Genomic DNA, 25,690 nt, shown 5'->3' on the forward strand with positions numbered 1-25,690 from the left:
GTCATTTATTATCACACTAGCATTTAATTATCACGGCAAACAATTACACTAAACTGTAAGTGTAAATGTAAAGTGAAAATAACAAAACCAGTCAGTATGATGACTGGAGCGAATATCATTCACGTCTTACTAAAACAGCGGCCACGCGAAAGGGAATGAGGAAACTGTTTCCTCTACTAAAAAATACAATGTGGGTCACGTGAAAAAAGGATCCAAAGACTCGTAGAAAGACCGAGTCGGGAAATGAACGAATTGTTCGTTTCCTCTAGCTACCACTACGCAGGCCACGTGAAAAATGATCCAAAGACTCGTAGAAAGACCGAGTCGGGAAATGCACGAATCGTTCCCTCTAGCGTTTCCTCTAGCTACCACTACAGAGCCTATGCAGGTCACGTGAAAAATGATCCAAATACTCGTACCCGAAGACCGAGTCGGGAAATGAACGAATCATTTCTGTTTCCTTGGACGAGCCTATGCAACAGGCCCGATGCGCAGCCACGAGAAAATGAACGAATCACTCTTTGAGAGGACTCGTTACTCCCGAGTCCTTGTAAGGATTCGTTCAGAATGAACGAATCGTTCACGAACGACACATCACTAGCGGCTAGCATTATTCCTGTCCAATTCGCACAGCTAGCCGGCGCTACAGTTGTAATCTGAAGCGCCGGTAATATCCGAGTGTCTGGATACTGAATACGGTATCTCAATGCTGTACGTTCTGCACACGATTCTTTTAAATGAAAATGTTAAATAGTTATATCTTAATTAGGCTGTATTTAATATATATATATATATTTTTTTACAGAGAAGTTCAATGAATAAAAGTCATATTTACCGGCAAAGAACAACCTGTAATGCAATATTACAGATATATCTTGTAAATTTGGTACAGGAAAAATACAATTATTTTACGGTTAATTAATGTTAATAAAAACATTTTGTTTTTACTGTAATTGAATGGGTTTAATATGGCGTCCTAGTTGCCAGATTGTTCCTGTTTTTTTACTAGTTTTTTTTTTACAGTGAACATCTAGACCCAGCACTATAGGTTCAGGCTAGGGCCCAGTCTCTCCTCCACCCCTCCCTCTACCTAACTCTGCACCCGCTATGAAAGGGCTCGCCCTGTACTGCAGCTGGAGCTGCACTCTTAAACACTGGAGGAGAGAGAGAGAGAGAGAGAGAGAGAGAGAGAGAGAGAGTGAGAGAGAGAGAGAGAGAGAGAGAGAGAGAGAGAGAGAGAGTTGACAACAAAACAATTACTCGGACATTACGGACTAAAGATCAGTGCACTGTCAGTTCATGTGTCCAACAAATAAATGTCTGAAGAACACTATTCAAATAGGTCTTTTCATCTTGAGCACCGCAGACTCCATCCTTCCGAGAACTAAAAGGCAGGCATTATCATCAATTATTTAAACGTTTCCGTGTTCCTTCACGGACAGCGTCCACCACCATAGCAGCAAACAACCCTATCGATATGCCAATGCGTTTTACAACGCTCATGTCAAATTTCAACAATACGGACGCTCAACTATATCCCAGGGCTCTGGGCAATCTTGTCGTTTTGGAACGGTGTCCATCGGTGTGGTGACGGACAAGGCACCGAACACCGAATTTATAACAGGTTGACTCAATGCGCACGCATCGTTGTCACCTTAGGGTACTTCAGATTCAAACACATAAATAACCGAAAATAAATGACATTTTCAGAGGTTCAGGAATCTCTATTGGACATGTATTTCATAGGCTATGAACGGGGTTCACGGAGGAATAATGCCACAAAGCATAAGACAAATGTTGTCACTTTACAAATAATTCCAGAACCCTTAACATAAAACCTCTCTGGAAAGCCACGTCACATTTGTAATACTGTTGACTGGCATGATTATACGCCACATTATACAATAAAAAATAAATCCAATGTTATGCCTCATATCCACACAGAAAATACTGCAGTGACAGTGGCTCCGGAGCGTCGTATGACAACAGAGACAGGGGAGCATTCAACAGATAGGCTGGTGTCCGTAAAGAAAGCCCCAACAAAAGCTTTAAGTGAATAAATTAATTTGTTAATTTACCGTTGGTTGAAAGTCAACAGTTTGGTAGAAGCTGGATCAACACTGTTCATGTCCCCATGCGATATCGGTCCAGCAAACAAGGCGGTATTCTCTCCCTCTTTCTCTCACTACAAACGCGTAACCATCACTGCTCTCCAACTCCCTACTCACATCCAAGCAGCTTATTTGCGGCACTCAATTTGAGTTTCCTCAACAGTTAAAATGTGGTTTTGCTACGGGAATGATCGCTGCCACATATGCCAGAAATGTGTTGTGTTTACTGAATAGTTAGTGTGTGCGCTATGAGTCTGTCCCTAGCTGTCCAGTCCGGCACGGATCTCCGCCTCTGGACACATTTAGCTCGCGCGCTCGGCAGCGTGCACTGCCTTTAGCCTCCTAGTATGACAGCCAAAGCAACATGCCTCCACACAGGCACAAACAAGCACATACAGTCTTGGCACCATGTAGTGTCAGTCACCTGTCTAATCAGGGGTGTTAGAATTTTTTTTGAGTAGTAACTGACATAAGGTCACAGAACTGACTTCCCTGATCATATATATGGTAGGCTACAAACCACAATCAATTGCCTCTATTTTTTATTCTTTTAAAAGAATGAAACTGCAAACAAAAAAAATAGCGACCAGAGTTTTGGTTGACAAATAGATGTCTTACAATATTCACAGTTTGTGGGTGTTTGGGGCCTTTTCGAATGATGACTGACTAGATCACTGATGAGGATGGTGTCCAACGAAAGCAAGTAGCCTAGTATTTTTAGCTTCCCATTTCATGTAGCCTGTGTGTAGGACCTGATCGATTTCTTAAACGTGGGTCTCATAAAGTAAGTAAAATAAACAAAAAAGTATTTATATAAAATAAAGTAAAACTTATAAAGAAAAGTGGTGAAAACAGTAGACTGGATCATTGTGTAGCTAAAAGAGTTAAATAATAGGCTAATAATTATGATTGTAAGAGGCGAGTGGACTTCCTGCATTTTGCCTTGTGTGATTTAGTTTGTAACTTGAACGCAGTTATATCACCACCAATGATGTCTCCTGTTACTGCAGAATGCTCTATCAAAGTACAAAACAAGAGCAGTTGTTGTCAACACGTGTCGAGCTTCATTATTTTCAGTGCATAGCATTGTGTGTGCTGTGGATCTCTGTGTGTGTGTGAGAGTGCGTGTGGTGTCCGCATGCCTTTGTGTGAGTGGATGCACGCGCAAGAGTGTGTTCACATGAGTAATGAGTGTTTTGAATGATGATAGTGCTAATAGCTCTGTTAATGGCAGTCCCCCAGTCTCTGTGGAGGTAACCATGGCCACACAGGTGGGGTAATTAGGTCCAAATAGGATGAAGGAAGGAGGGGATGGGGGGTGAGGGGGAACAAATCCTGAGACATGTACAGTTGTGAGGGTGTTGATGCAGAGGGCAGAGATTTTGAGAGAGGGGTGGGGGTGGCCTTGTGGAGGAAACCATGGCCACATAGGTGGTGTGAGCAGGCATGAGGAGGGGATAAAGGGTGGGTGGGAAGGAGAGCAGGAGGGGGGTGTTGGTGAAATGATGCCTGAGAAGTGTAGAGATGTAAGGGTCTGAAGTGTAGAGTTTGCAGGGGGAGGGGGGGGACAAGGAAGACAAGGAGGGCGACACCAATACAGATAGATTACAGCATTTTTAAAATCATGGATATGGGATGGATTGTATACACACTGAGGTGGGACATGACCAGCGGACAATCCAGCCCAGATCTCCAGGTGTCTCTGTTACAGAAAAGCATTTGCATGACACTCAATAACACCCACCTGAGGGGGAAAAACGACCTATTATCCATGTTCTATGGAGACTAAAAGATGTTCTGCTTTGTACTATCAATTTAAATGTTCCATTTCAAACAAGACTTTTTCAAATGTATGATGCATTAGATGAAGTGTGTTGGACATGTGTGTGTGTCATATAGGTGTTGTATGTGTTTGTGTTTTTCAAGGACACTATCTTTCTGTGTTCGGAATTCATACCGCACCCACTCATACCAAAAAGCTGCTAATTACTTTCTTACCCTCGATGTGGTAGCTATAGGAAGATGCTTGGAGTGTGTGTGTACATGTGTTGGTATAGGGGTGTGTGTGGGGGGGAGGGGGGGGGGCGGAGGGGTGATCTCCAACACTCAGTCATTCTCCTGGCTGGCTCTTCTAGGCCTACCCATAATCCCACTTGAAGCCAGATCCAGGAGATGATGATGTCATATACTTACAGAGAGCCTCCCTGCTATTCTCTCTCTTTTCTCACAGTCTTGTTCAGTGTTCAACTCTCTTTTCTCTACTCATTCCCTCTCTCTTGTCCTCTCACCTTTCTCATTATACTCCCAATGTCTTTGGCTAGATTAGCTTGCTGCCTTTTCAACCTTGTAAATTGTGTGTGTGTGTTTTAAGACCAGTCCTCCACTCTACAGTGCTGCATTCCCAGGGCTGAGACAGAAATGGTTAACGTCAGTATATCACCAACCTACTGCTGGCCCTAGTCTTAGCCAGCCCTAGACCCAGTTTATCACTAGACACAACCCCTCCCTAGCCCGAACCCTCAGTTTGTAAGTATAACAGCACAACTGAAAGAGAGAGAGAGGGAAAGTGAGGGGGGGGAGTAGTAAGTGATTTTATGAAAGAGTGTTGGAGGAAGGTGATTACATATGGTGAATGACCTGAGTGCAATACAGGAAGGAGAGATAGACAGAGAGGAAAGAACTAACAGATAATCAGATGCTAGGTAGTCAGTCTGTGTCTACAGGATGAAATGGCGGATCACACACACGCACGCACGCACACACACACATACACAGGCACACCTTGCAAGATAAGGAATGAAATGTGAGCCAGGGTAAAGCTGATACACACCTAGTAGGCTAGCTGGTCTGGGTCTCCACCAGACACAGCCACCAGGTCTCACACATCATGCAAATATACACACGCACACACTCACTCACCCACCCACTCACACACCTCATATACTGCTGGAATGTTCATACTGCAGCTGCCAGGTCCATCCATATTTCATGAGTAGAAAACCCCTACTGAGACACACGGCATCATGGGAAAATTACCTGACAAACACCATTGGTGGACTGTTGTACTAATATTGTCCCCTCCAGAGGTTGTTTTGGTGTTATGAGAGCACAAGCATGTGTTGTCAATGTTGCGGAACGCTTGTTCCACAGGGACAGTGTGGGAGCGCTCAGAGGGGAAAACTTGACAAAAGGGACAGAATGACACTTTGTCCACTTATCCTGGGATTGAGTTACAAACAGCCAACCTGAGATGCGTGAACAACCGCCATAATTAGTGCCCCGGGGGTATAAACACACACACACACACACACGCACAGACATGAATGCCTCTGACCACACTCACAGTACCTATTCACATACACAGAAGAAGAAACTCACACATACTACTCTCCCCAGTCGATACATATTGACCCCCGCCCCCAAACTGGATTGTTATAAACCATTGTTTCTTTGAAGTGTGCAACCCTAACAGGGGAAGTGGATGGAGCACTTCCTCCATTAGAGGTGAGCCCATCAGTGGCGTTTATCTGGCAAGAATCCTATAATAGGTGCGTCAGCCTCTGAAACGCACAGATAAAATGTCAATAGGGTCTTCGAGCCAACAGGTCATGTGACGGGGCACCTGTGGACCGGAGTGGCCATCGGGAGAATCGGGAGAATTCCCGGTGGGCCGCTTTGCCCGGTCATAAATTGGGCCGGCAGGTCGCCTGCTTTCTCTTTGTTTTGTCACACACCGAATAAAACTATAGTGTTAAGTTTGTTAAAGGGGTCATTGACAAAACGTCCAGCGGTTCAATCAGCGTCTGGACTGGTCTCTGTTGGATCTGGAGCTGGTTAACCGCACGCTCACTGGGCTTCATCCTCTATCATGTGTGGTGTGCGGGTCATTCTCCCATCCTACTGGGCTTTGCCCTCTCACGGTGCCTTCTAAAGTGGGGGATCCTTCCCGTGATGTGCAACTAGGTACCAGTGGCACGGAGCGCCGCTCGTTCAAACGCCAGGTGCCTACTGCGGTTTTCGCTTCTCCTGTGTGCATGTATTTCAATGAGGGGGCTTGTACTTATCAGTCCCCCTAGGATTTCGCGGGCCTTTCTTGTGATAGTTGCGGGCTAAAATTCCTGATTTCGAGGGAGCTTTTCCAAAAAGTTGCATGAAAGTTGCGGTGTTTTTTAGGTGTTTGTTGCGATAAAATTGCGGGAGCAAGTGAAAGTTGCGATAAAAAGTTGCGAATTTCCCTCTTTGTAATTTTAATTGAGTTATTGGTTGAAAATTAAGTAATTAACAAACATTCATCAAAGAATAAAACCATTGAGAAATGGTCCCCTAAATAACCTTAACAACATGCCAATTTTCATCATATCCCATTTTTAATCCTTATCCAACCAGGATTTACATTCGCATGAATTGAAGTGAGGAATCTCCCTTTTTTTAACAAAAAAGATTGAAATCTCTATCTGTCTGCAATACCGCTCTCGGCCTCTACGCAACTCGGCGCTGTCACGCTTGCCAGGCATAGACAGTAGAAGAAAGCACACGCAGAAATTGACTGGTTGGGCAACCCTGGATACAGGACTGTTAACGAGATGGGTATGGCTGCAGCCTGCAGCCTCCCGTCTCATGCCCTCCCGTCTCATGCCCTCCCATCTCATGCCCAGGCTGTCCAACGGTAAGTTCAGAGGGTCAAAAATACTAAATCGCGAATTATTTTACGGATGGAGTTAAAGGTAAGTTCGTGAGCACGTTTGTTGCAATAAATTGAAAAACTTGAAATTGAAAAATGTTATCCATATAGTTTGCTGATTTCTGGATGTTATTGTTCTGTCCCTGATCTTAACGTATATTTGATGAAACCTGCGATGACCTTCATTTAAAACTGCATCAGCGTTGACATTTGTTAGCGAATATTAACGTTACCTAGAGAAATTTATGGTTGCAGACTTTGATGGTTTCTTTTTGTGATTTTCCTTAAGGTAGGCTACACATCAGTGTCTTTAAAAAAAAGAACACATCGCAGGTGACAAAATGCACGGTGTGCTGTACCGACCATCATTGTCCCCCAACCGTCGTGGTTGTGCCTAACCTTAACCTCGACCTCTGTGCTCTTACTTGACTCTGCTTGCTGACCTTAACCTCTCTCCTCTGCTAGGACTCCTGGCCTTAAACTAATCCTAACCTCAATCGTCGTTGTGACGCCTAAACTCAACCGGGCCTCCCAGGCTGCAGCTGTAGAATGGATTTTTAGTTTGTAGTCTAGCTTAAAAAAAAACACGTACAACAAAGTAGGAAGGAGAAAAAGCGGACCAGACAAGCTTTTATTTTGAAAAGTAGAAGCATGAGACGGGAGGGCATGAGGCGGGAGGCTGTAAGCTGCAGCCATATACTCTTGCTGTTAACGGTGTGTTTTTCGCCTGGAAGTCTCTAGAAATCTGGAACCTTACTGAATGAAATTAAAAAGAGTGAAAGAGTTCACAGACACCAGAATGAAAGCGTTCACAGTATCGTTCATCAGGCAGTAATACATTATGTTCATTTCACGTTCACCAAAATTATCAACGAGTTCATGAACTTTCGTTCAATGAACGCGTTCAGGCGCAACACTGGATTTAACCCTTACTGGAGAGAGTTGTGGGAGATGACGATGATTGGTCAAAGTTGCGGAAAAATTGCAGTGAGTGGTTAAAATTGCAATGTCGCGCTGAATTCGCGGGGAATCGTTGAATTCGCGTGAATTGGTGCAATCGCAACATCGCGAATTCCTGGAGGGTCTGACTTATCCTAATTGGCGATTTCTTCATGTCTGCAGTCAGTGCTCGGACAGCCATCCGAGGTCGACTTGCCCGCGTTGGTTCCGACCAGCGGTGTCCTCCGGGCCAAAGAGGAAAAGGACCATCCGGATTGTTATCAGCGCAAAGTTCAAAAGCCAGCATCTGTGATGGTATGGGGGTGTTAGTGCTCATGGCAGGGTAACTTGCACATCTCTGAAGGCACCATTAATGCTGAAAGGTACATACATGTTTTGGAGAAACATATACTGCCATCCAAGCAACGTCTTTTTCAGGGACGTCCCTGTTTATTTCAACAAGACAATGCCAAGCCAGTACTAGACGGGCCTGCCTGCAGTCCAGACCCGTCTCCCATTGAAAATGTGTGGGGCATTATGAAGCGCAAAATACGACAACGGAGACCCCGGACTGTTGAGCAAGTGAAGTTGTACATCAAAGCAAGAATGGGAAAGAATTCCACCTACAAAACAATTAGTGTCCTCAGTTCCCAAACGCTTATTGAGTGTTGTTAAAAGGAAAGGTGATGTAACCCAGTCAGTGCTTGAAGTGGAGAAAAAAAGGTGCCGGTACTCTCTTGCATTGGCAAATCATTATGAAATTTTAGATTTCTACAGTGAAAAACAAAACTTGGAGATATTGCTGGTACAACAACAAATTATTGTTAGCCTATTTATTAACAACATAAATGCATAGCTTCGGGAACATATTTTATCAGGGGGGTGGCTTAATGTTCAGGCAGGGACGGACTGGGAGTAAAAATAGGCCCTGGACTTTTATCCAGACCAGCCCACCAGAACCGGCCCCCGTATACGCCACCACTGCTGCTTGTAATGCATACATAGTCTGTTTGATGTGATGCTACTTCGGGAGTTCGATACTTAAAGGCCAACTTTTTTGGCCTTTATTTGAGCGCAAAATAGTTTTTTGAGCTTTGTGTAACATAAAAATTGCAGTTTTTTAATTGGTAAAAACTTGTCTAGTGAAAGTTATGTCTTTTTTTCTCTTTATTTTTCAGCCCCACCCTTACGTTTCTTATCCTGGTTTTCCATCGTTATTCTTCTCCCGGTGTTCCCGATGGCCAGTCCGCTACTGCGGGGCTATTCCGCGATGGTGGATTTTAAAGTAATATAATTTAATATTCTCGTGCTGTCAGGGGGTGCTGCAGCACCCTCAGCACCCCTAGCTCATGATTCGTAGCCTACCCGATGTTTCTGGTTGGACTTGGACCTCTGTTGACGTGTCTGGCTCTGGGACACGCGTTCTTTTAGTGCCTTTCTGAAGACAGGCTAACATAATTACTTACAAACGAAAGTCGTTTAGTTTCTAGGTTTGAAAGCAGCAGTGAAAAATCTGTTTTACTCAGGCATCAGCTGATGCTGTCTAGATAACTTTTTCGAATCTAGCGTACCGGCACGCAAGAAAAGGTGCCGGTACGCAAGAAAAGGTGCCGGTACGCTTAAGAGTAAACTGTAGAGGTGCCGGTACTGCGTACCGGTGAGTACCGGCCCACTTCGAGCACTGTACCCAGTGGTAAACATGCCCCTGTCCCAGCTTTTTTGGAACGTGTTGCAGACATCAAATTCAAAGTGAGTGAATATTTGCAAAAAACTATAAAGTTTATCAGTTTGAACATTAAATATCTTGTCTTTGTAGTGTATTAAATTGAACATAGGTTGAAAAGGATTTGCAAATCATTGTATTCTGGTTTTATGTACATTTTACACAATGTCCCAACTTCATTGGAATTGGGGTTGTACAACAGCAACGGATCCCAAATGTTATGGAACTTGTCAGTTGATCTTCTAGAGGAATATTTAATTTTCTCTAATTTCAGGAATAGCATCAGGTCAGTAAGCCAGACTGACGCAGTCGGTGGTCGAGGAGATTTCCACTCCAGAACTATCCTTCTACGAGCCAACAGAGAGGCAAAAGCAAATGCGTTTTTCTTATCAGCGGACAGTAAGACCTCACTTACCAATACACCAAAAATGGCCAGTTCTGCATTCAACCTCACATTTGTGTCAAATGCTTCATTTAAAGTTTTGCAAACAGTTGACCAGAAGTCACTTAACTTTGGACAAGACCAAAACATATGAGCCATGTCTGCTGAAGTAGAATTACAGCGGTCACATCTCTCATCAATGTCCGGATATATTTTGGAAAGTTTTGATTTGGTGTAATAAATACGGTGAAAGACTTTAAACTGTATCAGGTTGAGGCGGGTACATGAGGATGTGCCATTAATTCTACTCTGAGCACAGTCCCAGGCTGCGTCAGATATCTCCATCCCAAGTTCTTCAGCCCAATCAGTTCTGATTTTATCTAACGAAACCTCCTGAAAATAACAGATTGTGTTGAATATATTTGAATCTGGCCTTTACGCTGCATAGGAGATTGTAATATACCGTCCAACTCTGAATTTTATGGTAAGGCTGGAAAGGTTGAACAATCTGACCGTTGTAGTTTAAATTTCTTGGTAAAATCACCAAAGCTGCCAAAAAGACCATCTATATAAAAGTCATTACATCGAATAAGACCAACTCTGTGCCACCGTGCAAAGGTATGATCCAATCTGGCTGCAGGAAAGAGGTGGTTATTGGAAAAAGGGCTACACATAGAAAAGTTCAGAAGTTTGAAGTGTTGTCTAAATTGTGCCCATATTTTGAGGGTAGACTGTACTACAAGGTTTGAAGCATACTGTGATGGTGGGAAAGGTAACTTTGCTGTAATCAGAGCGGAGAGAGATGTTGATATGCAGGAGCTTGCTTCAACTTGGCACCACTCGGTTTCTGGAGACTGATACCAATATATAACTTTAAGTATGTTTGACGCCCAGTAGTAATTCCTTAGATTGGGAAGTGCTAGGCCACCCTATTTCTTGGGTCTCTCTAGGAGCTCCCTCCGGATTCTAGAATGTTTACCATCCCACAGAAATGAAGAGATTAATTTATTCAAAGACTGAAAAAAGGCTTTGGACAGAAATACTGGGAGACATTGAAACAAATACAGAAAACAAGCGGAGCTGGTTCATGAAGGAGGACGTGAGACATAGCGCGCCACTAGCAACGCGTCATTTTATGCGCAGGGCACTCCCTCCTAATAGGGCGGGGTATATAAGGGATTCCCGGCATATGCATCGCTAGTGCGACATAGACTTCAGTCTTCCTGCTGCCTCCGCCTCCCCGGCCTCCACCCTTGGTTCTGTTTTCTGTTTCCTGTTTCAGGGGGAATGCGTCGCCGCTCTCTGCTCGGAGGTCGAGACGGTGTCTCGTCGGATGCGGCAGGGAGCCGATGCGAGCAGAACCACAATGCCAAATCAAATCAAATGTACAATCGTGTTTGTATAGTGGGAAATAAAGTATTCGTAAAGTCATACTGAGTCCTCCTGCCTGAACCTAGGTAGAACGTTTATTTTTACACAATTAACCCTACCTGCGAGAGATAGGTATAGGGCTGACCATCTCTGCAGGTCTGATTCTAATTTTTTCATGAGGGGTTTGAAATTCTTTCCATAAAGATCTGAGAAGTTACGGGTGACCTGTATACCTAAGTATTTAAAGCCACATTTGAACACAACGGAAAGGGAGTTCATTATCTGAAATCTGAAGAGCCAAATTATTGAGTGGAAAGCATTCACTTTTAGACAGGTTGAGCTTGTAACCAGAGAAAAGACCAAATATATACGTAACATTTCCACAATATTAGGGACACATAACACTGGATCTGATATATAAAGCAATAAGTCGTCTGCATATAGAGAAAGTCTATGTTCAATTCCCATCCTGCGAAGCCCATGTATGACGTGTGATGTTCTTATCTTAATTGACAGGGGCTCTATGGCTAATGCAAACAGAAGTGGGCTGCGGGGACAGCCCTAGTCCGCGTATTTTTGATACTCTGTCCGAGGCTCTGTGTTGGGTTTTGCTGAACGTGCACAGGTTGCCGTTCGTGCTGCACCTGCTAGACGATTTTCTGGTCATTGATTTTCCATCCTCGCCACCGGCTCGGTGCATTTCGGTAGTGAAGGCAACTTTTGGGCATTTCGGCGTGCCGTTATCGGAGGAGAAGACGCAGGGGCCTTTCACGTCCATCGAGTTTTTGGGCATCCATCTGGACAGCCTGTTGATGCGTGCGTCTCTCCCAGAGGAGAAGCTCAAGCGGTTGCATGCTGTCCTGGCTTCGGCGGCTGTGTCGGGCGTCGAGATGACTAAACGTGATCTTTTGTCGTTGCTCGGGCATCTGAATTTTACAATGCGCATTATTCCCCACGGCCGGTCGTTCGTTTTCTGTCTGCTGGCCGTGGCTAAGTCGGTGCACGACGTTGTGCGTTTGGATGAGGGTTGCCAGTCCGATTTGCGTTTTTGGGTTGTGCTTTGCGAGCATTGGAATGGTTTGGCGTTTTTCTACAACGACGAGGTGGAAACCTCTAGCTCCCTGGCTTTTTACACCGATGCAGCGTTGTCCATTGTTTTTTTTGTTTTTTACGCAAACAAATGGTTTAGCGAGTCGTGGCCCGTAGAACTGGAGCTTCTGGCTTAATCCATGTCTGGGAAACTGGGCCATATCGGCTGTAAGAACAAATACAGTATGTAACATATGTGAACAGAATTAATCTCCATGCCGCTCTGTTACATTGGCTGAGCAGCACATTTGGCCAGATTTCTGGTGCATTCCTTTGCCTATTTGGTAGGCTATTGAATGTTTGAATCCCCTCTGACCATACATGGGGCATTGAGCACACATAGTTTCTTTTTAACTCAAACTTTGGTGGTTGTAAAGTTTCAGCATAATACTTTTTCACGTCAAAACGAATCTTTAATAAATGTGTATATGACCTTTCATCAATTATTTACAATCTCCTTCCATGCTCTGCGCTTGGAGTCATTATAGGCTATTGTTGCATTCATCCACGTTCCCCAGTCGAGGTTCATAATTTTAGTAAAATGAATGACACAGAATAGTTTGCCATGAAATGCTTGTCTTGTTGACTAGAAAAACAAATTGTAGGCCTATGTGTAGGCTACATTAGGCAAAATCCCAGTCACATAGTATATTTATGCACAAAGTTGAACACGTTGTTTATGAAATGTCTAAATTTGGCCAATTTAGATTATGTAGGCCTATCTTAATATTTTAACCCAAGGGGGTTGGTATATTATGCAGTGCACATAATGCACTGTACATTTAAACATAGTTTCATTTCTAAACATTTCTAAACTGTCGGAGACTGAACACACCACATAACATAAGGCTACAGCAAAATATAGGCTATTGACTTGACTATGAATTAATTAGCCTAGGCACTATAGAGGCTTAATTATTATTATTATAACAATGTATATATTATAATTATTTAATAACTTATTGTCTGAAAAAAATTTAATATACAGGTCTAGTATCTACTGCGAGCAATTAAACCACAGGTCAGGTAATAAAGGATAAGCACAGGGCAGCAGCAATCGTCAAATAATAATCAATCATAAGGCCTTGCAAGCCCTGGAACTTTAAAGATCAGGGAATTAAATCCCAAATCTTGGCTAGTGCTCTACGGTTTACAGAAATAATCCTCCAAGAACTTCCCTCTTAATATTAAAACCTACAGTAAATAAACAACGACTGAAAACGAAGACAATGGCCCAAAAAATATATATTTTAGAAAACAATTGCCTAATCATTAAGCTGCAAGACTCTCCGGGTCGCGGATCACAGGTCACGTGCCATTCGTTTCAACTTCTGCAGAAGTTGGGTACATTCTGGTCAAGTCTGGGCACAACTGTTCAGAACGTTTCTGGTCGTCATTTTCTGCGATTTACCTCCACCAGAATTCGAAATCACACACAACGTTTTGTCTTCTTCTTTGGTTCTTTTAATGGCGGTTAGCAAACAACGTATAGGTGCATTACCACCACCTACTGGACTGGAGTGTGATACAGGATAAACCGCACAGTCTCTACACAAACGTTAAATTTGGGGTCTTAGATTCGGGGTAAGCCCCGAATGTTTACAACGTATGGCTCGGCTCCTGGTGGGGATGGGCTGGTTTTGGCCATTACACTCCCGGGCTGAAAATGGGTCCCACTCCGGCCCTGCCTCTGGAGTCTATGCGTGACTGCCCTCTTGCATGTTGAAGATTGTGCTCTCCAGGAGCCCTTTTAGATAATACTGTTACAGTAACCTCAGACTGTGTGTGTGTGTTGAGGGATGTTCAGGTATTACGTGACAGTAAAATGCCACAGGTAATGAATTTAATCCATTGACGCCACACAGCAGTTGACAGTACACACAGCCTTGCAGGTCCACACCCTCCACACACCAACTACTCAAATCAACATGCATTATGACGAGTTGTTTTTGTCTATCCTTTTTATTAAGCCCATCGATCTTGTGTCATGAGCTTATACAAAGGCACTCTGTTGGAGATATGGCTATATGACTGACTATGAAAGTGGCCACTTTCTTTCAAGTGTCAACATGTATTGTCCAGTGCATGTGCAATTTTTTCTAAATTTCTCAAAGCTGAAATGCTGCTTTCTTTGAATGTTTAATGGTAGCCTTATCAAATGTTATGTACTACAAACGGGAGCATAATGTTTTGTTACAACACAAGAGTTGTTTTTCTTTATGTCTCATATATTTCTTAGAATGTTGCCACTTTCCAATTTTTTAAAGAGTGTGAGAGGACGTGCGTGTGCATGTGTGGATGTGCAGATAAGTGTATGTGCATTTTTGTATGTGTGTCTATGGTGTGTGTGTGGATGTGGTGAGACTTGGCCCTATCAAACTATCCCAGGCTTTACAATCCCCAGAAACAAGTTAAAGGCCCTGGGAATATTTGTGTAGGTGTCAGCATTGTGGTGTGTAGGTGTATTCACTTCCAATCATTAAGCTTGTGTGTACATGTGATGTGTTTGTGTGTATATGCATCATTTACTTCTGAAGTTTTCTGAAGTTGAGGGTTGGGGATCAGAAGCTGTTGACTCAGTAATCTTGGCTATCTATGCTCTGTCTCTGGACTCCACATCCTTAAATCCTTCCCTCCTACACACCCCCTGTATGTGTTTGGGTTTGTGTGTTTGTCTGACAGACCACAATGCCTTTCCCACAAGATACACACAGCCTTTGAAAGGCTCACTTTGATATGGTACAAATTAAAGACAGGGATCATAATGAGAAGTGTCCCCTGATTCCTCACGTCAGACAAAACGAGTGCTGCGTGGAACCATTTCTCCCCCATTGAGAAACCTTCTGAGCACTTGTGCGGTTCAGACCTCAACCTATATGAATTGATTTTAGGAAGTCAACACCCATCCCCAAACTCACAGTTATGGAGGGAACTGATATTGAGTTAGTAGAGAACTACACATATTTGCATATTGTGATAATAGGTTGTGCTTACAGGCTAATGCAGATGACATTTCTAAAAAGGTGCAACATTGTCTACTTTAGAATTATTTTTATTTTAACGAGTGCACCAACATTTTTACAGGTCCACAGAACTTTTATTGAGTTGGTGCTGTCTTTTTGTATTTTGGTGAGGTTTGGGAACCTCAGTCTGGCTAATGACAATAGGCTTGGTCGGCTTGTCAGAATGGCAAGTAACGTTATTGAGGTAAACCAAGCACAGCTCTCTGATCTTTACAATCTGCAGGTTGTAAGGAAGGCACATGCCACACTGAACTGACCAACTTTGCAGAGGGAGTTTGAGCTTCTGCCTTCAGGTAGAAGATTTAAAGCTCCATCTCATTGGACAAAAAAAGTATTTTGTTTGCACAGCAATTAGTGGGCTGGATTTGCACAAAAAAGCCCTCATCTTCTTTCTCATCTTTTGTCTTCATATAAAGTGATCTTACACTGTACTGTATTGCTTTGTGGTCTGTGTCCTGCCCGGTATGTCGTCTTTCATGATAGATTGAAAGTGATTTCTCCTAGCAGGATAACAATGGATCATTGTTTCTGCAGTTGACACTTCTTCTGCTGAACAAAAGGTTATGGGTCAGAATAGCCAGAAAAGCTGGCTTATTACCATACTGCAAAATGCCACCACATATAATAGGTGATCTTGGATGGCTTTGGCGCACTGTATAAGGTATTGCAGAACCATAGATATGAGTTGGTTAAGCAATGGCCTAGATTTTCTCAATGGTGTGCTGGTCTCTTGTTCGTACTCAGGTGATGGTTTAATGACTGCGTGTCTGCTGTGTAGGTAAGACTGTACTACACTGTAGCTACGGCAGACAACGCCAGAGTAGACAGTTCCAGTCTGTGTGAAGATTTTCCCACTGTGGAGACTTATGAACCAATGGGCTGGCAGGATACCTCAGCAGCTACCTGCCCCCGCTTAACAGCAGTACCTGATAATGAACTAGATGTCTGTGAATTGGAAGTGAAGATAAGCTTTCTCATACCAGTCCCTATAATAGTTTTTAGTATGCTGCGTTGTTGGGCTGTATGAGACAGTGGCAGGCTTTTTGGGACTGCTGACTGTGTGTGTATATCTGTCCATGTGTGCTGTCCATTGGGAGTCAGGTGGCTGAGCGGTTAGGGTATCGGGCTAGTAATCAGAAGGTTGCCGGTTCGATACCCGGCAGTGCGAATGATGTTGTGTCCTTGGGCAAGGCACTTCACCCTACTTGCCTCGGGGGAATGTCCCTGTACTTACTGTAAGTCGCTCTGGATAAGAGCGTCTGCTAAATGTAAATGTGTTCATGTATCTAGCTTATATCTGTGTGCTGTGAGAGTGTTTTGTCTAGTAATGTTGAGTGTGTGTGCATGTCTCCTCATGCGTGCAAGAACTGCATGTCTGTGAAAAGTGTGTTTTTTTTCATATCAGGGGCAGTGGGGTGGGGGTGGGGTCGTTTGCAGGGGAAGGTTAATGTAGGGGAAGGTTAATTCCCCTGAAGTTTAACAAGGAAGCCATCATCAATCGCAAGCACTCGACACACTGACATTTTGCTGAGGCCACTTGGTCACTCACTGGCATTTGGTATGCAGGAGAAGAACGAGACCAGGGTCTGAATCCAAGTGAACCCTGGGTCTGGTGTGTGTGGGGGTGTGGCGGTGTGATGGGAGGGTAGGGGGAGGTTTCCCCCAGATCATCCTGCTTGTCACCCTACCACCCCCTACTGGTGGAGTAGCAGTGCTGCCAGTTTATCCGGACTTTTATAAACACACAAACATACAAGCTTGGATGTGCCTGTTCACTGCCGTGCAAGACTAATGCATGCTCCCTCCCTTTCAGGCTGCCTCATTCCTGCGATCAGTCTGCCCTCTCGTGGACATGTTTTGTGTTGCACCTTTCAAGGGAATTTTTATATAGTAATTTGATCCACTACTGCAGAGTGCCCGTGATGCAGTATGTGATTAAGATGTCAGTGAAAAACACAAATACAGATTCCTTGAACTATAGGTAGTGCATAGTGCCCGTGATAAAAATGGTGGCACACACTCCTGGAATTATAGATAGGGCACAGTGCAATGATGTCCGTGACACACAGATTTCTATAATTATAGATTATATGAAGTGCACATGATGCCACGATGTCTTGCCACCACAAACATCTAAACATTTAGTTCATAACATAAATCATTACATGCACAATGGATGAGCCAGTTGTCATAATTGTAGGATTAATTCACCATACAAGCGCTTGTACATTTGCAATGTGCAGGCAGTTTTTACATCAGTAAACGCATTAATTTATGTAACAAAATTCACTGATCTATACTGTAAGTATATCCACTTTATATTGTCGTTTCCCTTTGAATATGTAATATGTAATACGTAGAATATGCAAAATGTAATACGTAGTTTATTTATAATTTATGCCAGAATCCAACCTGGAGGAAGGATTGAATATTTTGTCTTCAACTGTGTGTTTCCTTGTTGAGTATGTCTGGTTGCACTCATATTTCCTACAGACTCCTTCCAGAGTGAGTAGCAGCCTCATGCAGTAGGAGGCAGGGATAGGATGTGGTTGGGTTTTCAGTTCTGTAGTTGTGTTTGTACAATGTCCACAACTCACCACTGGTGTTCTGGATCCCAATCTCCACAAACTCCACCGAAACTTTATGAAAACATATTCCCTCTTTCTATTTCTTTCTCTTTTCTCTCTCTCTCAATTCTCAGAATCTCTTTTGGAACAAACCCCTAACCCTATCTTTCTTTCTGTTTCTTTCTTCTCTCTTCCCCTCTCTACTTAAAAAACAAGTTGAGGTTTTGGCAGACTTCTCTGTTAACCACAGGGCAGCAATGTATGAGAGAAACACTCTCACACACAAACTCAAGCACACACACTTCTTCTGGGTACTTGAGAGTCTCCATGAGATGAGGAGAATATGCTGCTCACTTTATTGTGTGTATGTATATGTACAGGTCAGATCCTCTGATATTTGAATTAGCAACACACAAACACCTCCAACTACCAAAGAGGTGGTTATGGCGTTTATAAAACTGTGACCACCCCCCCTCCCTTACACACACACACACAAATGTCTCTAGCATGTGGCTGGCGGCTGGGCTCAAACAGGCCATGTCTTTACCCATGCCCTGCTAGAACACACGCACACACACACACTCACACTCCTCATTGGGGTGCTTCCAGCTTGCTATAACGGGAAAAGTTTTCCAGGCCGAGCTTCCCGGAGCAGTGTTCACTCTTCTAATATGTAGGTATGTGTCTCTGCGGCTTAAATGGAAGCAGATGTCCTCCACTGGAGCAGGAGTTTAGAAAGGCTGTAATCAAGGCTTAGGCCTTTCCCATTTTTCTTTGCTCTATTCAGTCTATTTATGGTGGAAATGAGCCTGGTGTGCTGTATTGTGTGTGCGTGTGTGTTGTAGCATATGGAAGTGATTATCTTGGTGCACAGTGAGTCTGACTGTACTCTACCCACTACTCAATTCTAGAATTTTCTGTATCTACTCTTCCTTGGTCACAGAAGGGAGTAGTGAAACACATACTGCAATGCACATGCCCTGAAAACACACACAAAACAATACAAGTTACATATTTTTAGGACTCATTTGATAAGGTTAATGAATCTCTATTTCAGATCATTCTGCAAGCGTGCACATGGCTGTCAGTCAGGTTTCAGTTTGGTTGAGAGAGAGGGAAAGGCAGAGAGACACAGAGAGAGTGACAAAGAAAGAGAAAGGCAGAGAGGGAGAGAGAGAGAGAGAGAGAGAGAGAGAGAGAGAGAAAGAGAGAGAGAGAGAGAGAGAGAGAGAGAGAGAGAGAGAGAGAGAGAGAGAGAGAGAGAGAGAGAGAGAGAGAGAGAGAGAGAGAGAGAGAGAGAGAGAGAGAGAGAGAGAGAGTATAAAACTTGTCGAAGCTGTGGTCAGCCACATGGATGGCCTGGAGGGAAGGTCTGCAGATGTGATTACAGTGACAGATGACACCATGCATTGGGTTACATTGACACAGAGCTTTAGACCAATAAACAGCTCAACTACTCTCCACAACACAACAACAATTCTATTATATTGTTTTTTCCATAGCTGAAAAGGCAGGTGGTCCTGTGAGCCTGGCATCAAACAGGATATCATACGGCCAGTCTGAAAGGATATGACACGCTGTCATGACTTCAGGGTAGCACACATAAGGATGCCAAGGGTCCCTGTCCTGTGGTAGGGAGCACAGTTTTGTGGAATGAAGATATGGAATCCTAAAAGTGAATCGTTATGGAAAGGTATGCTTGGGGAGGACCACTGAGTTTGGTTACTATAACCTGACAAGGGGGGGGGGGCATTTCTAATAGCAGAATATAAAAAAAATGGAAATATGAAAAATATGTATATACAGCGAGGTGTTCAGTAATTGGATCCTCAAAACACCCAATTTGACTCTGTGGAGCCAGTGCTACTCCTTATCTATTTATGAGCCATTATTGGCCTTTAACGTCTTCTTATCAATTTGGTTTTAAATCTAAGATACATTATATCATTAGGGTTAGGGAGATAAGGATTTTCTCACTGTGAGCATCAGGAATTGATCTTGGATATTGGTTCACATTGGTCAGACTACTGACTGATAGCATCATAAAGAAATAAGTGTGTTTACATAACCAGGACCAATCCAAACATTGCATGCCCAGTGCAGTCCTCTTCTATCTTCCTCTTGTCCGGCAGTGGGTCAAGACTTAGCCATCCAGTTACCTCACACACACACACTCATAAGTATGCATAAACACACGCACACACACACCATGGGCTATCATTCCTGACTTACTTTGCAGTACTCCAGAGCAACTTGTTCACAAGATTCTTGGCTGAGCTATGCTGATAACATCTAGGCACATCTTGTTTCAATAATACATGTTTGGAATCATTCGAACTCAATTTGGAGTAATAAAGGACTCTGTTGTGGAACTACTCCCCTAAATGCCTTCCCAAGACCTTATAGACTGTCTGAGAAAATATCTTCAATCTTTAGAGAAATGTACAAAACGGTGTTTCTGTTCCTGCATGCGTTGTAGCATGCTAATCCACCGAAAGACTATGTCTCTTCAGCTCTTAGTTGTAGACTCTCGACAACTCTTATAGCTCCGGGGCTAAACCTCACTAAATATTTCACCAAGAGCGCAGTGCCCCACGTTAGCACTTTGATTGATAGTCGTTTAATTCACTGGTGTCCGAGAGACCGTCCAGGAATCCTCACGACTGTGCTCAGCCGCCAGAAGGCTGAAGTGAATGGGCTGCTTCTTCACTATAAGGAAAATAAATCAACTTGCCGACTGAAGGCGCAATTTAAAAGTAAAGTGCTTGGCGATGAGTCGCCCCCGCAAACACTGCCCGGCCGCCGAGCTGCGAAGCGAGCGCACTGTGTCTATTCTGAAAGTGCGAGCCACCCACAATAGGCCACACCGTGGGAGACGTCGCAGGAACACGACTATCAATGAAGAACAACGTGAGGGAGCGCAAAATATAGGGAGTCAGGTGGCTGAGCGGTTAGGGAATCGGGCTAGTAATCCGAAGGTCGCTGGTTAGATTCCCGGCTGTGCCGAATGACGTTGTGTCCTTGGGCAAGGCACTTCACCCTACTTGCCTCGGGGGAATGTCCCTGTACTTACTGTAAGTTGCTCTGGATAAATGACTAAATGAAAATGTAAAATGTGTTCTATAAATATATAAGCGAGAGGGGGTTGGGGGAACGTCCCCAAGCAAACCAGGGACTAATAATGGATGCAGTAGGCTACCCTGTATTGGCTACTTCCTTAAGATAATCAACTGATGTGGTTTGAGGCAGATCAAATGGCCATGTAATTGAATTTAATTAACACAATTCAATGTATGGAGATGGGCCCTGAGCGGTAGTATAGCGCCATCTAGCAGGAAAGGGGGAGAGACTTGATAGTCGGAGAAAGTGTGTCGGTGGTTGTTCTACTTCAAAGGATAATACCTTAATTCAGTCCTTGGATTGAACACAACGTCGACATTGTCACACCGTGTCCGTGTGCTTTTTTGTTCGAATGAGGCGAGGTGAAGCTTTGGCCCAGCAGTGTTTGACGGCCACACTGCACTCACAGCCTGCAGAAGGCTGCCAGTTCTCAGAAAGAAGCAGGTACCTTGCCCCCAGGGGTAACGCAAGCGTTCAGTCTGCGGCTCGTTAAAGCCCGTCCTGGATACACAGATCGGTCATCCACTCCCCCACTGTCATTGTGTCTGGTATGCTTTAACTTGCAGACTCCTATACGACCTGGTGGGACTGTCCATGCTCCTCTCTCATGCCTCACACTCAAATGAATCGCACGGAGCGCAGGGGCACTGTAAGTGACATCGATAATCTAATTTGCGGCAAAATTGATAGCAATGCAGCACAAATGGAGAATGGGTTAGCCTACAGTCAGGCACCCATGCGTAACGCACACTCCGGCGAGTGAATCAGCCAGTACAGCGACACACGGTTGTGGAAGGATTAAAAAAAATAAGGTAACAATATTTCAATGAAAACCAATGGAGATAAACACGCTGTTCCAGAAAACTCCTATACTCTAGCATTTTGGGCAAAAAAGATCGGAACTGATTGACAGAGAGAAACACAGTTTCTTACGATCATAGAAATTATAGAATATTAAGTATTTGCAATACAGCCTGCAATCTTGAGACAGGGCGACGTTTCTCGTGCAACACAGTAACACTGTGTGCATGTTTATTTTGGGCATCCCTCGAGCGCTGGAGTGTAGCATGCTCACCGGTGACCGGGTCAATAGTCAATAAAAAAACGGCCTCACATTTGTCCTATCTATATTGCAAGAGAAATAAAATGATGTGCCTAACATGAAATGTGTGGGGAGCAAACTGCCATGGTCCCCTCTCTGGATACAGTAGGAAAATAGGCGACAGTAGACTACCCAAAAAGGAACTCTATCACCTACCTTGTAATCTCAAAGCTGCACCCTTTCCTAAGGAGCAAAGCTCTCTTCCGCATGATGCCCGCTTTCTCCCGGCCGAGGTACACATTGATATCCGAATTCATGGATGCCGGGTGAACAGGTTTACTCCGTAACGACACAAATGCTTCTCGTCAAGTCAAGCTAGGGGAGTGAAGGGGAGAGAAAGGGACAGTGATTAGCGGAAGAAAGGGTAGACCAAAATTGAAAATAAAATGCTCTCCTCAGCTCACGTGGAAAAGAAAAGTGAGTCGCAACTTCCCTTACTTCTATTTTATCGACAAACAAACAAAGGTTTAGTGCAGCATGTTTGGGCCGCTGGTTTCAAACTCCACACGGTTAACCGTCGGTTCTAAAGCGCGGGCACAGTTGGCATTTGGCAACGTATTTGACAAAGAGTCTCGGGCTGGCAAAGAATACGGCAACGGTCCGTTGTTTAGTCGCCTGCTCTCGAGCGCTGTACGGTGGAAGGTTCTCTGGGTTATATTCCACACTACTCCCTCGGTGCTAGAGCGCTCCCAATGTCGACTCCGGGGAAGCGATGGATGGGGGTGCACGGGAGAGAGATAAAGAGAGAGAGAGAGAGAGAGAGAGAGAGAGAGAGGGGGGGGGGGGGGATTGAGAGAGAGAGTGAAGGCTCAACAACAAGGGAGTTGAAAATACATAAACGAAACATTTGAATGCAACTGCACTGAAATAGTGAGAATACTGCAATAACAATTACACGTGCTGCAACTTTCATACTCGCTGCAGTGCAATGGGAGAGGGGGATAAGACTAAAATATGTTAATTAAAGTAAACCTACGCCAGAGTGGCCTTTTCCCCAGACAATTCCATGTGTCTGCTGTTTAAACACAGTAAACCCAGCTCAAACAGAAATACTCGACAGTCACAACTGAGAAGTCATTGTGTGTGTGCAGCAAACCCTAGTGTTGATTGTGTGTGTATTTGTGTGTGTCGTATGATTGCATCAGACAGAGATCAGCAATGGAGTGTCTTGAGGTCAGGAGGTTAGCTAAGGATGCTGTGAAGGGTGGGTGGAGCAGATGGCTACACAGCAACCTCTTGGCAAATCTGCTCTTCTTTAAGGTTAATAGACTCAGGCAGGACCACACACACACACATACAGACTCACACAAATACAACACAAATTTACTTTAAAATCTGGAGTTTAGAACATAATAGTTGCTCTTTGTATTCACAACTTAATACTTGCTAGACAGAAACGGAAAGTGTTGCAAACGTTCATTGAGTCACCTTTTTATTATGCAACTCCGGAGTTGAATCAAGGTTTTCGGACACCTAGGTCTCCTGGAGTTGTTTGAAGGGAAAGCCAGGGCCATGGTCATTACTGCTGGGATGTTCCCTTCACTGCAACAGGAAAAGTGTGTCCTCATCTTTATATCCAGTACCACATACACACAATCACATTACATACACGTGTCCCCCTCCCCCTCTTTCACTCCCTCTCTCCAACCTGTTCAGCCAATGTTTTGATTAGGGATTGTCCAAATGTGACTCACAGCAGACCAGATGTATTAGCGAGTAAGTGAAGGAGGGAGTCATCCACATGGGTGCGGCTGATTGCAGAGTTAGCACGTCTCTGGCTCTGTTCCTTGAGCCCAGAGTTCTCCTACTTTTTTACCTGACATTATAGTGTTCTTGTTACATTTACATATTGTCATTAAGTGTGGAGCAGTCTAGCATTACAAACAGTAATTGTATACTGAATATGCTGAATATCAATATGCTCAATAATATTATATAAAATACATTCTTAGCATTATGGGAGAGCCTTGATACCTTGTGAAAGAGCAAAGTGGTGCTCAGAGTGGCTGTTTCTCAAGGTAATTACATATTAATTTGTTGATTTGAACATGTTGTTCAAGTTGTTGCATTGCCTATTACACACCTAAACTACACACAGTGTAATTGAGCATGCCTGCATTTGGCAAGGCGCAACCTGTATTCTCTCTCATATATATTTCTTTATTATCTTCCAACCCTAACTATTCCCAACATTTTTGCACTACATAGACAGTGTTGGTGTCAAAATGTTCGTCTTGATCCCGATTGCATTGCTTGTATTTCCGCAAAGGTTCCATTGCACTGTTTAGGTAAAATAAAAAGTGCAGCTAACGGTAGCTAACTAGCTAGCCACAGTCAGAAACGTCAGGATGTCACAATGTCACACGATGTGCGTGTTCATTACAAGGCCTGTACATTGACTGCATTCAGTGGAGGCCCACTCAGTGAACCAGTAGCTAGCTACAGCTGACAAAGAATAGCTAGTTAGCTTCCAGGATGTACTATACAGTGTTTAGCACTGTATTACCAGTCTACGACTAACTGGTAGAATTGCAAAACTACTACTACTAGACTACCTACACAACAAAAAGGCATTGGCAAGGGTAAACATTTCTCATATGCTACTAATATTGTCTTCCAAAATTTACATATGCTTGCACTATTGCCTTTCCCCCCCCACCATGAGTAAAGTAAAGTAAGCCAATTACTTACCATTAGGGTTGGATAAACCAGGAGTTTCAATATGTGTGTGTGTGTCTGTGATCCGGTGATGTGTTGGAGTAGGCTACCACTGCAAACTGGGTTGACCAAGAAAGATGTCCAAAAATATGGTGTTCATTCAAACTCCTTTCACATCCATTAGCTCCAAATAGAAAAAAATATGAGTGCTATGTTAATGTGGTGCTTTGAAAAAGCCAGGTTTTAGAGGCCATTTTACACAAATCGAATGTACCCATTTAGAGAACATTTAGTAAGAATATATAGTTAGCTCTAGTCATGCGGTGGGCGTTCTGGCTCAGGCAAATGGACCAATCTGGCATACAAAGATTTTGAATTTCAGTGTGGGTGTGCTCCGATAGTTAGTGAATGAAAGACCAGTTAATATGTTCCCCAAAACGCAAAAAAATGCTGTTACAGTGCATCTAATTAGTAATATCATCATATCTATGAGGCAACATTGTATTAGTGTTGGCTACATGCTGTGGCCCACTGTACAGTCTATGGCCCTGTTGTGTCTCTGGTGGTTGTGGCTTGTTAGTGCTGCCCAGTTAGTCAGCTCAATGACCTCCAGATTGCCTTGTAAGGTCGCCCTCATCCAGCCAGCCAGACTGTCGTTACTGTACATGTACAGCTGCCATCTGTCAGAGGAAAGACCAGGGTTGGAGTGGGGTGAGGATGAAGGAGAGGAGAGAAGGGAGACAAGAAAGGAAGCCTGGGAGAGTAAGAGATGGGTGAAGGAAGAGTGGGAGAAGAGAGAGACAACATAGAGTCTGATCAGGCACATACGTGTCAGGCTGGGAAGGGAGAGCGGACAGCCACTGCACTTTTTTCGCTGCGATGGATAGAGGAGAGAGTGGGAGGGATGGGGCATGGGGAAAAGGA

The 25,690-nt window shown here is 43.8% G+C and overlaps 1 protein-coding gene across 6 annotated transcripts in view; it reads right to left on the bottom strand.

The window, feature by feature from the left end:
• The window catches only part of garnl3 (GTPase activating Rap/RanGAP domain like 3), a 66,378-nt gene extending 43,546 nt beyond the window's left edge, over window positions 1-22,832 (bottom strand). For 2 of the 6 annotated variants that reach the window (XM_062478721.1, XM_062478718.1), the window contains exons 1-2: window positions 22,547-22,830; window positions 22,265-22,423 (exon numbers count right to left, since the gene is read on the bottom strand). In XM_062478721.1, coding sequence (XP_062334705.1) covers window positions 22,265-22,365 — 101 coding nt within the window. In that variant the 5' untranslated portion in view covers window positions 22,366-22,423; window positions 22,547-22,830. Of the gene's footprint in view, window positions 1-2,078; window positions 2,397-22,264; window positions 22,424-22,546 lie in introns of those variants that run through there. The other 4 variants (XM_062478724.1, XM_062478719.1, XM_062478723.1 and 1 more) reach the window with 3 other exon arrangements.
• Window positions 22,833-25,690: the final 2,858 nt, after the last annotated feature.

The sequence above is a fragment of the Osmerus eperlanus genome, chromosome 14 (assembly GCF_963692335.1).
Source record: "Osmerus eperlanus chromosome 14, fOsmEpe2.1, whole genome shotgun sequence".
In the NCBI taxonomy this organism is placed as follows: domain Eukaryota; kingdom Metazoa; phylum Chordata; class Actinopteri; order Osmeriformes; family Osmeridae; genus Osmerus; species Osmerus eperlanus.